The sequence below is a fragment of the Diuraphis noxia genome, unplaced genomic scaffold (assembly GCF_037042655.1).
Source record: "Diuraphis noxia isolate RWA-SAM2 unplaced genomic scaffold, SU_Dnox_SAM2 contig0001, whole genome shotgun sequence".
Lineage (NCBI taxonomy): Eukaryota > Metazoa > Arthropoda > Insecta > Hemiptera > Aphididae > Diuraphis > Diuraphis noxia.
In genome coordinates, this window is record NW_028301711.1 from 27170930 (window position 1) to 27188060 (window position 17131).

Below are 17131 nucleotides of genomic sequence, written 5' to 3' on the forward strand. Positions count from 1 at the left end.
TTTTGCTTTAGAACATGTATGATCTCATTTGAAAAATCAAAGTTGGTATTGCCACAGGATACTCCTTAAATGTTGTGAAAAATCTAAGTACTCTAAAATATCGTCTTTCATTCCATTAAAAAATTCCAGAAATCAGAATTTGAATATATGCATAATTTAAGCATAAAAGTGGGGCGAGCATGCTTAGAAAATCACCCTGTATATAAGGTGTAAAACTATTGATATAAAAAATTAATATCTATAACGTTTTGTTTTCAAATTTTTTTTTTTGGTACAACAAATGGATCGGAAAGTTTCCATAGGACATATAATCAGTGATGTAGTCGTAATGTTTTTAGTGAGTATACGCTTAAATGTGTGTGATAGGAAACGTGGGGGGCTTTGCCCCCCCCCCTATATATCCTTCGTTATTATTATATTTATATTTATAGTTGCATTTGCATACGTCATTATACTACGATACCTTGCCGCAATTTAACCTCTAAAATTTACAATCTTTCTCCTAGATTTAATATACAAATAGGATTTTTAAGTTTCAATAATATATATAATATATATTATTAATTATTATTAAATAATAAAAACAAGAAACATGATTAGGTATAGGAAAATATTAAATCACAAAATAAAATCTATCACACTCTTTTTGAAGTAACTATTGAAGACTATTTAAAGAATTTAAATATGGTATTTATTTAAGCACCTTACGACAATCTTAGCTTATTAAATAATAAACAACAACTTAATAACATATTTACAACAAAATAAACTATAAAATTTTCCATAGACTAGCCTTTTCTTCATTTAATTTTATCTGAGCAACTTTTCAAGATCTGTTATCATTTGTAGATCTATATTTGATCAGCCAACTTTTCACATCATTTGTTGGATTCCATAATGTAACTGGTGGTCCATTAATGTTTATAAACATTAAATTGGAAATATTAGTAATGGATAATCTGGATCGGAGATCTGAACAAATTAAATTTATCTGACTAAATCCCCTTTCGCATTCCGCCGTGGAAACCGGCAATGTTCTTATTAAAATGTCCAATTTTTTTAAATCTTCATTGATAATTTTATTGTCAATATATTTTCGAAAGCCTTGAATAACATTATCTGTATTTAATAGAAATCTATTTGTCAATCTCTTTATTTCATCTTCACCAAATCTTATATTTTCAACTGCGGAAGGCCATGTACGTTCATTTAAAATTTGCATATCATTTAAAATAAAAGATTCCTCTTCATTTGTTTCAAGTAAACGTGATCGAAGGTTGTTACATATACTTGTCAAAAACTGATTATGGTTTAAAAGGATTACTTTTTTATTACTTGATAGAACTATTTTTTTGAACATCATAGTATTTTGTGCACTTAAAGCTTCTAACATAAAATCTCCATGTTTTGTTTTAAAAGAATCAACCACTCTGATTGTTCTTTTGATTGATTCATCAGCAACAATGTAATTGAATGACTTTGTTATTCACGAGATAAATATGACAATTCTTTGAGTATGTCACACATTAGTGCTAAGTCTAAGACAAATTCTGGACTTCCCAATCGCTTACATAATCCAAGATATTTAGATCTAGATTTTTGATCTCTTAGGTTATCCTTTGAAGAGTTATGTAAGTGGTTGTATAACGCCGCAAAAGTTTTCCATACAATTTCTATTGCTCTGAAGCTACTGGCTACCCATCTGACATCAAGAACTCATCCTACCTTTAAAAATAAAATGTCTAATTCTATACATGAGGTTCTTAGTTCATTGTGGTTCTTAGGTGATCTATTATACAATACATATAAACTATCAATAAAATGTTTAAAATGGTTAATTGAGGAAACATCTTTCATACAATCATTTACAGCCAGTTCTAATCTGTGGTTCATACAGTGCCATGAAAATATTAATGGATATTTTTCTTTTAAACGTTTGGCCACTCCTTTTTTTTCCCCCAATAAAACACTGGCTCCATCGCTAACGAAAGACACCCAGTTTAGCTGAAGGTAAGAATCTTGAAAGCCAGAAGCAAACAGACAATTTAAAAGTTGGTCAACTATGTTTTCAGAAGTTTGTTTTTCCAATTCCACTAAATCCAAGAAAATAAATATTGGATCCACATAAGATATTGAAGCTTTAATGAATACCGCCATACACGATTTTGAGCTAACTGTTGTTGACTCATCGATTAAAATAGAAATCTTTGACCCAGAATTAATTATATTTTTTACAATAACTTCTCTCATTTTGTAAGCAATATGATTCACAATAGAAGTACATGAGTACCTAGAATGCAAAATTGAACCTAAGTGCACTCCATTACATTTTTGCAATTCTACAAGCTTTGAATGGTCGTCAAATGGTCTATTATGCTTTGCTATAAAGTATGCAGTACGGAAAACATATTCATTTGAATCTTGATTTTTATTTAGTTGCCCTTCAAAGCTCTTAGTTAACATTTCAGACTCCTTGTCTTTCTTAACACGGCAAGCAAAAAGATGAGCACTAGATTCAGCATGTCTCTTAATTTTATTTCGAAGACTCGCTAATCGTGTTTTCTTATTTAAGTGTTTACCACTATCAACCATACAATAAATCCATTCTTTTGAAAGTTCTACTCCTTGTTTTTTAAAAGTTTTTAAACAACCAACCTCTTGACAAAAAATACAACCCAACTTTTGTTCCAAACAAATTAACCAAGGATGTTTTGACTTTCTTTCGAGCCACTGGTCAAGTGACCATACAGGATGCCATTGGTCTTGTTTCTGAAATGATATATTCAATTAATTAGTATCACCTATATAAACAAAATATTTAAAACATCACAAGTTAAAACCCAAATGTTTTCTTATAATTTGTTTCAAAAACAAATGAAAAAATTAACAGAATTACATAATAAAAATATTTGTTAGGCAGGAAGTAGGTAATAAATAAATTAACTTTAAAAAAGTGTATATATTGAATTTTTTTATTTTTATTGTTATTTGTTGATTGTTAGGTATACGATTTTGATAAATTAATACATGTTAATAACAATTTATTTTATTAGAAATTATTAGCTGTATACCTATTTCATTTTACATTTATGTAATAAATGTAATCATTGTAATATCATCTTGAATAAGAAATAACCAATTTATTAGTTTATTACTACTTTTATGTGATTTTGTATTATATTTTTATTGTTGCATTTTACTTAGTTTCCTTAAAAATTTAAAACAACCAGTGCAGGTGCCTTTATTTAATATATATTTTAAATACAAAAATAAAATAATTTTTTCTTGGCGCTTTACTATTGACAATTTAATTAAGTAAAAATATGTACTTACATGATCAGCATTAATTCCTACAGAACTATTAACATCTGACTTTGGGTCATCAACAACTTCTTCATTTAAACTGTCAGATATTTTAATGGGAAATGTCATAGGTTTGACCTAAATAACGAATAATTTTAAATATTTGATAATCAAAACAAAAATTATTACTTATTTAGATAAATCATAAATTAGATACAAATCAAAGAATTTTAATTTTTAACTGTTATTTAAGTTCTAAGCAAAAATTAAATACTTAAGTAATAATTACTTGATTTATTTTAAAATATGATAGTAATGTGCCACTTCTAGGCTTATTTTTTTTTGGTTCCATATTTTAATGTTTAATATATTATATAACAGTTAATTAGTCGAATATGTAATAAAAGACGAGAAAACACGAGACATATTGCACACTGCACAGATAATTATTGTAACTGGTGATCCTAACTCCAGTCTTCAAGCCGTTGTTGTTGTTCTGTAGTGTCTTATCAGTTACATACTTACATATAATACATTTTTCCACAATGTTTATAAATAACTCTATGGTCAGGATACCAGCCGCTGCGGCTATATTGTATAATATATATTAATGTCTAATTGCAGTGTAGTACAGTCATAAATACTAAAATACCTTTAGTAATACTGTATAAGCAACTGTTTTTAATATGGAAACCGTCAAATCGATAAGATTTGTACATTTTTTTTTAAAAATTATTTATCAAATTGTTTTATAGAATTAATGCATTTCCATACGCGTATACCCGCGTATCACGTGTTATTCTATAAGTATACGCACTTACAGAAAAACAGAGAAGTGGGTATACGCCCCACTACACCACTGCATATAATGCACAGTTTCATAGTCCACATCCTTCTATTCATTTAGTTATATCAGTTCTGAAGGAAACACAAGAAGAGACTTGCACAAAAATAAAATCAGTATCTTAAGGACGTTTTAATCAAATGGCCTTAGCCGACAAACAACGTTTATACCACACAATTGACGAATATAAAGAATATTTAACTCACAAAAATATAATCAAATATTTGTAACAAGTATCAAGGTATCAAATTATAATTATTATTTTACATATTTTTTTGTACAACTTATACTTTATATATTTTTACATATTTTTTTATTTGACAAAATTTCATCAACTTTTTTAAATGACAAATTGAAAATAAATATAATAAATGGCAACATTGCACATAAAATCGTACGGAATCGTGTTGTTTTTGGGGTCATTTTGAGAATCCAAGAATCCAACATTTAGTTACTGAAATCACTATGAAACTTGTGTAATGTGGAATACGGAAATTCTGGAGTATTTAAATTTTACAATAATGTAATATGTTATATAGGTAGGTGTCTTGTAATGATAGGTTATGATAAATTAAAATTTTAGGTTCGAGGAATGACTGTTAACTTTATGTTTATGAAAATTATATTTTATATTTTAGTTTACAATCTGAGCCTAAAAAACAGAGATTCAATACATACATAAATAAAAATAAATACATATAACAACTGCTATTTTAACATGAATATTGAACAATAACCAGTCATAAACCCAGTGTGTCTAAAGCATATTATAATGTTTAAACTAGCAAGTGTTAATATTATAATAATTAATAGTGTATTAATTGTATTTGTCATTATCAATTATTTATCTTATATTGTATTTTTATGTCCTACGTACTTGTGTTTTGAACTTCTAAACAATGAAGGAAAGGCTAAGTTATACTTTTGAGAAATAATTTACTTTTGTAATTTCATTTTCATCTTGATATGCAATATGTAGTGTATTTAATTTAATTAGAATCCCACTCAATTCCATAATTGATTACTTCATTATGGAGTAACCAATAACTTATAACTGCGTGAGAAACAACTTTATCTATGAAATGCATATCTTTTTAATACTGATTTGGATTATCTATGTAACAAATTTCCACAAATTATCATTCTAGTCGCATTTTAATTTCAGAAATTTAACTTGATCAACATTTTGTTTTGGAGAGGTCAACAACCACGAATACCATATTGATTGTACCTTTTATATTGGACTGATTGTTATTGAAACGTTTAGTGAGTATATTCTTAAACATTAAATATAAATAAATCAAAACACTAAATGCCGTCCCACTTTTAAATACCAGACTGCGGACTGTCAATTATTAAAATTATAGCATAACTAGTGTGGGTACAAGAAGTGTTTTAAATGTCTGGTATTTTACAATCCTATGTAAATATGTGTTTGGATTAACTAATTTTACACGTTACTGTAACAAGACTAGCTTGAATCAGCTAATGAAATTAATTAAATCTTATACCGTTTAATGAAAAGTAATTTAAATATTGTTAAAGTTACTTTTTTGTGGTTATTACTTAACATACTGTACCTATATATTTATTTTCACCCACTATTAAAAACAATCTTTTATAGCATTTTGACTAAACAGAGCTATTTTTTTCTAACAGGTATCTGGTGTTTTGTAGAATATTTTCTTAGCGTCCAATAAATAATTTATAAAGGTATCTAAAATCTGTGATGTCATTATTATTAGATAGGTAGATTATTGTTTCAAATAACATCTTTTTATAGTTACTGATTGAATAATTCATAAGTTCTTAAGTGTTTTTATTTTACATTTATGACATTATCAATTATTTATCTGGTATGACTTTAGTTAAGCACCAAACAGGTTTAAACCAGTTTAAAACCAAAAATTTATTTTCTAAACATAGCTACTATTGTTGTTAAAATAAATCAATCATAATAGAACAATACACTTGTTCACCTACCTAAACTGTATAGTTAATATTTGTATATATTGTTTTAGTTTCATCACTTCTGACACAATAAACAGAAGAAATCATTGATTTCATAATTAACAAATCTGTCTTTTTTAGGAATGCAATTTATCGCTATCCAGCAGCAACACACTGAACACGATACCCATTCAACACAGTCATCTTCGGGGAGACTACGGTGCTTATCTGAGTGCCGGCTACAGTATAGGCATATGTTTGTCATGTCGTCAGAATTTTCTAAGAGATAATTTTTTTAATATTATCTATAATTTGTAGGATTAAACTCTAAACTGAACTCAGAACCGTCCATAATGTTAATTGCGTAGTGTATTAAATAAACACCACATTTATATCCATCATTTTGTTGTGGAACGTTCTTATAAGGGCATTCAATACGTGATAACGTATTGAATTGGACATTTTTGTCCTCGTTTCCGTAAATTACTTTTGATTTCAGCATTTCGGATACATTGATTATAAATTTTGATAATCTAATATCATTGTTATACGGTTGAAATGGATCCATGATGTAATACTTTTCGGTTTTGAAATTTAAAACAACCACTATCCAATGACTATGCACTAACTATGGTAGAATAACCGTACTATCCCGAGTAAAAGTAGTTTCGTTATGCTGTTCAACAATTTCTCTTTTTTCAAACAGTTGTTTTGCATGGTTGAATGATAAAACCTGTATGTTTTTTTTAAGCCCAGCTTAAAAGCATATGACATCAGAGATCTATGACGAAGTTACTCAACCAATTTTTTGCTGACAATGAATCAAAATCTTGGAGGTACAGGTCGTCTAAGATGTCAATTTTTTGGTGACTAGGTAATATGTGCCCATAACTTCCAACTTTCCAACTATATAATCTGTCGCGTATATAGTATCTGCTGGCATTGGTTTGTAGTACGTCAAATCTTTAGGGAGCATATTTTTGTGTAAATCTATAGATTGCTGCACTGACCGTCAAAACTGAGAATTATAACTGCCAGGTGTCGAAACCGATTTCATTAAACAATTATTATCCAATGACTTTGTCAAATCATATACATCCACGTTGTTGTTATAGGCTTGTCAACAGTGAATTTAGTCTCATTATCACAATCTGAAACCAGAGCACTTTTAATACCATAGACCATTTTGGGCGAAATTTTATATTCATCTGCTGTAGTGGTCAAAGACTTAGGGATTTTTAACGACATGGCTTTGAAAGGACGGTACATGGTGGGTTGGAGATGTTTTAGTTGTTTCTCTTTTTTCCCCCCAACTTTCTTTTGCCTCTAAATGGTAATGGCTAGTAATTTCTCTTCAGTCTTCGTGCGACGTTTATCGCAACCGGTCGTGTTTTATTTGTATCGTTCGCTTATCTAACTGTCGTGCGTATATACAAAGTTCACTGTATGGTGCATCGCAAGCATGTCAAATACCAGGTCCAACACAGGACAACACAAACGTTCCAGCAGTGTCGCCCTCTCTCCACAGCATGTCAAAAAAAATAGATGTGCTCCACTCTCAAATCTTAATGATGTAGATGACGTCAACACAGAAATTACTGATAAGGACATCGAAGAGGTAAAGCAAAAAATTCCTCCGTTATATATTTATGAAATCACCGATTATATTGCTGTTCTAAATAAAATCTCGCCAGTTATAACTGCGGATTTCAATTTCCATAATAAAAATATATTTTTAAAACTGAATCTATCTACCGTCGACGACTATCGTTCGGTTACAAAATATTTTTCCGAAAACAATATTAAATATCATACATACCAACTTCTGGACGATAGAAATATCTCTATAATAATAAGAAATCTACCAACATCAATATCTGAAGCAGAAATCTTCGAGGAACTATCTATTCTAAAATTTAATGTCACGTCTGTAACCCGTCTACAAAACCGTCATAAATCACCAATTCCAATCGTCGATGTTATCCTTGATAAATCAGAGAAAAATATTTTTTCATTAGATCGTCTTCTTCAGTGCATAATTATGGTAGAAAATCGAAAAACCGATAACTCCATTCCTCAATGTCAAAATTGCCAACGTTTTAATCATACTTATACAAAAAATTTCTGTAAACTACCTCCTAGATGCGTCAAATGCCCAGAACAACACCACTACTCGGAGTGTACTAAAGATAGAAATAGCTCACCGACATGCGTAAACTGCAATGAAAATCATCCAGCAAATTATAAAGGATGTAAAATCTATGAACAAATTAAAACCCACAGTAAAGCTAATAAGTCTCATAAAGACCCACCTAAACATTTACAAACTATCCTTGAACATAAAGAACAAAATGCATTCCAACCCTATACACGTTCTCAAACAATAAATATCCAAAGCGAATCTTACGCCGCTAAAGTTAAAACAAACTTAAGCAAAAAAGAAGTAACAGTAGATGATCAATCGAACAGCACAAATATTACTAATGAACTCATTAGATCGTTAATGCCTTTATTCACTTCTCTTATCTCAGAAATTATCAAAAATTAATCACTAATCTTCCTACATTATTAAATAATCTAAATGTCAACTAGTTTAATTAATATTAGTAACATCGTCATCATTAACTGGAATGCAAACGGCATTAAACGGAACCGCAACACTTTCGCTGCATTCTTATCTTATCACAATGTAGATATAGCTTGTATAAGTGAGACTCACTTATGTACAACCGACTCGATTAAATTTAATGGCTATTCAATTGATCGCAATGATAGGACAGCGGTCCAGCCTTCAGGTGGTGTCGCGTTATTAATTCGCACCAAAATAAAACACCAACAGGCATATTACCTCGTCTACGATCTTTGGAAGCCGTAGGAATAACACTACTAATTAACAATATTAATACTACTATAGTCAGCGCATATCAATCCCCAAGCTATAATATGTACTAACCGACTTCGACGTAATATTAAGCAACTATAATAAAATTGTTATCATTGGTGACTTAAATTCAAAATACGTAAACTGAAAATGCAACACAACAAACGTTAATGGGAGGAAATTATATAAGTACCTATCAAACTCCTCAGCGATTATCTCGGCATCTGATAATCCCACGCATTACCCTTATGATCCTAACAAAAGCCCAGACATTTTAGACGTTGTATTACTTAAATCAACTTCTTTAATAATTAATCAAGAACCCCTATTCGAACTGGATTCGGATCATTTGCCAGTAAAAATATTAATTGGTGCATCACTAATACAATCTGAACCAACTCGCAAACTTATAAACGGGAAACCTGACTGGGATAAATTCAAACGATACGTTTCAGATAATATAAAAATTCCTAAGAATATCTCCAATACATTATTGGCTGATGTAGCAATCTCTCACCTTCATGAAACAATTTCCTATGCGGCAGAACAGTGTACATCCCTCAAAACCCACTTTGGGTCAAAATTACAATTCAAAAATTACCCCATCAATACAAAAAATTATAAAGAACAAACACCATATAAAAAAACAATGGCAACTTCATAGAGACCAGAAGATCGCAAGAAGCTAAATTTCCTTACCAAAAAAGTAAAACTACTACTCGAAGAACATAGAATAAATTCATATCAAAAATATTTAAAATTATTATATTAAAATTATTCACACCAGACTTATTAGTCTTTTAAATGCAACTGATGCAATTCCTCACTGCCAATTTGGTTTTAAACCAAACCATTCCACAACTCAGCAACTACTACGTATTTCAGAGCATATAAGCAACGGATTCGAAATAAAAGAACATACTGGAGCGGCCTTTCTTGACATAGCTAAAGCATTCGACAAGGTCTGGCATGACGGACTACTTTATAAATTAAAATGTCTTAACACACCCACTGTAATCTTCAACATCATCAAATCTTTTCTCCACTCTCGTAGTTTCACCGTTCAAATAGATGGCACAAACTCAGACATCAAACAAATTATTGCAGGAGTACCACAAGGCTCAAAAATATCTCCAATACTTTTGAACTTTTACATATCAGATTTTCCTACAACAACGAACACGGAAATAGCCTTATATGTGGACGATAATGTCATTTATTCTAGTTCCGATAAAATCGAAAATGTAATAGTAAACATCCAAACTCATCTTGACGCAATACAGATATAGGCGCAAAAATGGAAAATCGTTCTCAATCCGACCAAAAGCACAGCAGTCATTTTCTCACTTCGTAGAACTAATTATAATTCATAAAAAAATAAACGGACACAATATACCGTGGTCACAAAACATTAAATATCTTGGAGTCATTCTGGACAAAAAACTTACCTGGAACCCACATATATTAGTTATAAAATGCAACAAGGATACCAACGTTAAAAAATTGTATATCCATTAATAAATCGGCAAACATCACTGAGCTGGAAGTGCTCATTACTACTATACAAACAAATCATTCGTCCTCTATTACTATACGTTGTCCCTGTCTGGGGTCAATGTGCACCTACCCACATAAATAAAATGGCTATCGAGCGATTGAGAACGTTATACCTTTTTGGCCAAACGATTGAGAACACTTAAAAATAACAAAGAACTTACCACTGACCCTAAAAAAACCCATAAAAGAATACGATTGAGAACGAATTTATGTGCAACGTTGCCATATTATTTATCATTTAACAAATATTCTAGAAAAAAGTCATATGTAATATAAATATGTTTAAAAAAATTTAAAAAATGTAGAATTATAAAAATATGTAATAAATATTTAAAAAAAATAGTAAAAAATGTAATACCTATGTATAAAAAATGTAATGACAAATGAGTTACCTATATATTAGTTATAGCGGGATAGCGTAATCCAACATACTCTAAATATTTTAATAAATTACTTGAACTTTTATTTGCTACATACCACATATATTTATTATGAATATTAATTAATTTTTCCTTTTGTTTTATTGGCATTTCTTTTTTTTTACCCTGTTCTATCGTTGCTATTTTTAATGAAGTTTCTGATTGTGTTTCAATTAGTGTTTGAATAACAATATATATTGCTGGATGAGAACTGTAAAATTGGCTGTTAAATGTTCTATGAAAGCTTTCAGCGGCATTGGTAGTCCTAGAAAGTTATTAATTGTAGTAATTATTAATTTGCATGCATTAATTTATTTGAAACTTACCTGGGATTTTCCGAAGGTTTCATTGTCCACAATTTCGTATTGAACGGACAGCCAGGCTCTATGTAATTATTTAAAACATAATCGGAAAAAATGTGACCAATTTCTTCATTTGGGCAAACAGCGATTAACTCCACGAATGCATCTTCAACTTCTTCATGGTTTATAAATTGAAGACCAAAAAACATTTTTAGCCAATTTCCTAGGGCGTCATCAGAATTTTTATATGCATTTCGAAGTTTACTTTCACTATTTATCTAAAATAAAAATAAATGTTTCAATTAAAATGATATACTTCCCAATTTTTTATTGCTATAATTTTAAAAGTTTACTGTTTTAAAAATTAAAATAATAAAATAATTATAAGTATAATTTATTTTTAATTTACCTTTCGCCACCATGCTTGTCCTAGATGGAATCTGCAACCAATAATATTAACTTGAGGGAACATTTCTACCGCTGCTTTATGGGCTCCAAGTTCAAAATCCAAGTGCAAATTAGTAATGTTTAACACTCGGTTTGTCATTTTAAAACATAAATCAACAATAAACTTCCACATGTTACTGTACGTTTCTTTTAATTTGTCATTTAAAAAAAGTACACTACAGGCACATAATGGCCATTTTTAAAACAATGAATTGTGTATAGCTGAACAAAATATTTCGGTGCATAATCAAATGTACCGTCGCCAAAAAAGTCAGAACAAGTCGTCATAAATTCCATATTTTGTATTGTAGTTAAACATATAAACAGTTGATTGTCAGGTACGTGAATAAATTGTTGACCTTTACACATAAAACTGTTTTCATTTTGATTTTCCTTAAGCTGAGTAAATGCTTCATCAAGAAATGGTGGATAATATTTTCTTCGTTCGGTGTACATGGTTTTCCTAATCGTATTAAAGTCTTTATGACATAGAGTCGAATAATTGTCTTTTAAAAGTTCAGTGCGTATTATTTTATTCGGCTTTGTTGAAATGCAATCTACGGCTTTTCGCTTGCAGTTTTCACGTACAACTTGACGTTCTAAAGTAGAGGTAGGGATATCGGAATGATAATGCTTACCGAGTCTTTGAATCAATAATTTTTTTTCTGAGTCTGTTAGAATACTTGCAGTACATTTATTATTTGAACACTTCCATTTCAACCGTGTGTCTTTACGTTTCCGAATAAAACGATATTTATTACTATCTAATAGTACTAGATCTTCACCTCGTTCACTTCGTATAATTTTAATTTCATTATTTACCATTATTTGACGAATAATAATTTAAAATTTTAATATATTATAATATTTAATATATTTTAATGTAATATTTTATAAACTGACGAATACTTCGTTGACGTTTGTGCGACGACAAGTGCGACGAAGTCATTCTCTCGTATATCTGGTATCTAAGTTATAAATAATATCCGATAAACGTCCGATAAATATTAAATATCAACCGGATCAATCGTTCAGCCAAAAAGGTATAACGTTCTTTATCGTTCGATAGCCGATTATCGTGCTCAAATTATCTTTCGATTACATTTGGCAACGTTGGAAAAAAAAAATATCGAGCGTTCTCAATCGTGTTACCAAAAATAACGTTCTCAATCGTATTTTACCGAATAAAATCCAAGTTTTACAATCCAAAGTCCTCCGTGTGATTTCAAATGCCCCTTGGTTTATGCGAAACGATGCCCTGCACACCGACTTCAATTTATCAACTATTAAGAATTACATTAAGGACCTATCGGCAAGATTCTTCTGTCATCTACGCAAAGCAAGCGGTCCACTGCATTACAGGTTAAATGTCAGCCCCATCAATCGAAGACTAAAACGTGGTCGTCCCCATGATGTCCTAAAGTAGCTTATCTTCAACCTAGTTAATTATTACATTATATTATGATAATACCTTTTTTATAAATAGCCAAAAAAAAAAAAATTGTACTTTATAAAACTAAGTTTAGATGATTTTGTCAGGGAAACTTTATAATAAAAAAAAAAAGTAATTTCTGAGATTTTTCTTTTCTCATTTCCTTTGGAAGTCTCTGCGTAGACTTATTGTCATTGCAAAATCAAGTGCACGCGTACAAGCTTTTTTTCTAGTAATATACTTTATTTGTTTATGGACATTAAGCAACACGCTCTCTCATAAGTCTTAAAAACCGACCGCATTTCCACCTTCGGTCTCCATCAAGTATGTCAACTTTTACATTTTAAACCAAGACTCAACTGTGATATTACTCTGGCGAATTTCAATGCCATTGTTGACTTTATTATTCATAATAGGTGTCTACAATGCTAAGAAAGGTACACACTTGACTATAAACTGGTGTAAATATGATTCATCATAATATTCATTAATAATTGTATTTTCATTATTGGCGGTACAATTTAAGACTTCAGATTTAACATGTTCTTTGATAGACTGAAATCTACAGTACATCATTGAATTACTCGTGTCGGATTCACATAGAAATTAATTGATTTCTTTTGAAAAATCTTTGTCTTCATTGTTCGATTCATTCGACAATTGATGGTTAACATTACACTTGTCTCTCATCGTACTAATTGCATTTTTGGTTTTTACTGTACTATGTGGAGACAACAGTATTACTGAAAATATTTTGAACCAATTTTCGACATCTTCCAAACTCTTTGCGTTAAACAGTAAACATATCCAATCAATAAGATTATTTCTTTAAATTTTTTTCATAATATTACTGTCGTTTGTCTCAGATTGAAAATATGTATAGACATGGTTTATAATGATTTTTGTGTAATGATTCACATAGATTTTTATGATCGTGACATTAGACCGGTTATTGTTTTCTACCAATACCATGTAACACCAGTTAAGGTATTCAAATATGGAATTAAATCACCACACCATCCTATACACAACTACACAAGCCATTCATTTGTGCAAAACTGAAATCCGTCACTATGTTTGTGAATACGGGCCAAGTCAGTTTGTGTTTCAAAACGAATGCTTTAAAAGCGTTCAACCATTGTGAAATTTCAACTATGTCGTGGAATGAACTAATCATTTCAACAACAGGACACATGACACTCGAGTTTCTAGGTAATGGGACATTAACAACTAGAACATAGTACAGAACCCTTTTGCTGTTCTTGTCAATTTTCCTGACTACTGTGCCAGTTGCATCCAAATACCCTGTTACTGGTGTAATGCATGCATTTTCCATGTCGTTTTGAAAGAGCTGATAACAGATTTATTAACCAAATAACCGAATAATGGTCACACATTATGTACTTGTGCGAAATATATTGATTAAATAAATAAATTTACTTTCATAAGTCATGCAATTGTAAATTAATCTAAGAAAAACTAGAGGTCATTGATTATTTTGTCGTTTTTTTTTTTAGAAATTACTATGATTGTTCCTAGATAGCGCTAAAATAGTTGTACATGATGTTATTAACAATTACAAGTCCATGTGTTTATCTAATAAATCAGTTGTTTCTTATCTTTATTTGTTTCTTCAGAAAAACGCGGTAAACTATGCATATTATAATGTACATTGGGATTAAACACACTGAGTGGATCATACGCCATAATGGAATTATTACGCTTATCGAATATAATTATACTATTTATACTGTATTGTTTTGTACGTTTTAATTCGAAATTATTTCAATTTATAAATCTTTATTTAAAATTTAAGTAGTCAATATATTTATTATTAAATATTAAATAATTATTATATAATATTTTAATTATCAAAATAGTAGTTTTTTAATAGTTATTTTTTATAATTACATATTTTATTTATTTTAATTAGGTAAAAGTCATAATACCTATGTTATATTTTATGATACTTTCTGTGGTATTCCTTAATTTATTATGTATTATTTCATTTGTAGCAGTACCTATGTTTATTTTAAATTTTTATTTTAAAAATGGTAATTTTTATAGTTATTTGTTATGATTATCAGATTATATATATTCTTAGTAAATAATTTACTTATTTTATTTATTTTAGTGAGGTAAAAGTCATGCCATATTATTTTGTGATAATTTTAGGAAATGTTTGATTAATCCCAATGTACATTATGATGTTCATATGTGTTTATCTATGAATACCCAATGCACATTATAATGTACATACAGTCATTACATTATATACCCAATGTACATAGTAATATTTTCGGTCCAGATGGTCAGAATCTTCTGAAACTTGCGAAATATCTTCATTGAATGTCTATCATCATGTATAATGAAAAAAAATTTTTTTTTTCATCAGTTAAAATAATTCGGGTCTGAAAGGGTTAATCATATTTTTTAGTATATCCAACTGCTCGTTACTATAACAGTGTACAGACGGTATACCAACATACTTTACAAAGTTGTTTTCTTTGTCATTACACATCAATAAAATATCATGAAAATGTTCTTTATCATAATCGTCAGCAGTTAGGGCCTCTGATCTGATTTTTCTGAAGACGTCATCTGATTTAATTCCTTGCAAATTACCACATTTCAACTGAGTGGGTGATGCCATGTCAACAGCATCAGACCTGAATGAAAATGCTTTAGTCTTTTTTAGCGCTTCTTTGTTAAAGTCTCGCTGAAATCCTTTTACGTGATTTGTGAGACCATTGTCTTCTGGATTGTGATCGTAATTTAAACCAGAACTATACACTTTCGCCACAAATATTCCGTTTTCAGGCTGGACTTTAATTCTAAAAATCTTATACCCCTCATGGCTACAATACATGTACATATTGCAATGGTTTTTATAATATTTCACCTTTTTCGCATTAACAACGCATGTATTGTTCACATACGTTCTTATGCGCTTTCTGAACATAATAGGATATTTAGTTTTTTCCAATATTTCTTACTGTCAACATGTGTATACAACATATGGGACCACTCTACATATGAAAATTTGAAAATTCCTTCAAAAAACAGACATTCTTCACTGTCGTATTTTTTTGGAAAACATTATTTTGTTCCCAAAGGCAGCACAACATCAGACTTAACAGGAGTTTTCTTAAAAAACGCATTTCTAAGGGGACTGGCCACAAGTGCAACATTTTTTATGCGTTCTGATTTACTTGGTGTAACAAAATCAGATTCAACGCTAATACTTTCTGGTAGAATTGGTGTACTAGAAGGTATTAGTGGATTTCTTATCATCCAACTGTTATCACTTTGATTTGAGACATTTGTGTATTCAATTGAAACATGGTCTTGTTGTACAAGTTCAGGCTCTGTGTGTTCAGAATTTGAAGTGCAATTTTTAATATAAGAATTTTCATTAATATAAATAATAGTATTTGATTTCATATTGTCTGTGTCATCTGATGGAGCACACACTGACACATGTCTTTCCTACATTATCTATACACTTTCATGCGGTTAACATGATTTGCAGTGACTTTAATGTATTTATATATGTCATTTAGTATTTTGCTATTGTAATTAAAGGAATCACTAGAAGAATAATAACAATTTTCAATACATTTTATTATTGTGCTATTCATTTCTGACACATTACATAAATCAGTATTGTTCATACTTGTTATACGTTTACGAAGAGATGAAGTGTTTCTATTGATAGCATTTGCAATTGATTTTTTTAAACCTTTATCATGTTCTGTATTAAATATGATACTGCAAATATTGCTTACACAACTGTCAGAAACTGAAACATTCCCAAAATTTAAATTTGGATATTGAGTCTTAATGTAATGAGCTACATCATGCAATTTTTTATTTAAACTCATTTTAAAGCTTAAAAATTATTTTCTGAGTAAGACCTCTTTGACTATTTTGTGTCGGAATTAACAATTCGCTGGCAATTTTTGATGTCAGTGTAAAACCTCTTCGACTAATGTC

General features: G+C 29.8%; 1 protein-coding gene and 1 pseudogene across 1 annotated transcript; both read right to left on the reverse strand.

The window, feature by feature from the left end:
• Nucleotides 1-769: 769 nt before the first annotated feature.
• Nucleotides 770-3655, reverse strand: LOC149060436 (E3 SUMO-protein ligase KIAA1586-like; annotated as a pseudogene).
• Nucleotides 3656-10927: 7272 nt separating this feature from the next.
• Nucleotides 10928-11465, reverse strand: LOC149060437 (uncharacterized). The gene is made up of 2 exons (XM_089218640.1): nt 11281-11465; nt 10928-11219 (listed from the first exon to the last, which is right to left on the reverse strand). Exons 1-2 carry the CDS (start codon nt 11463-11465, stop codon nt 10928-10930), a joined length of 477 nt encoding a protein of 158 aa, XP_089074766.1.
• Nucleotides 11466-17131: the final 5666 nt, after the last annotated feature.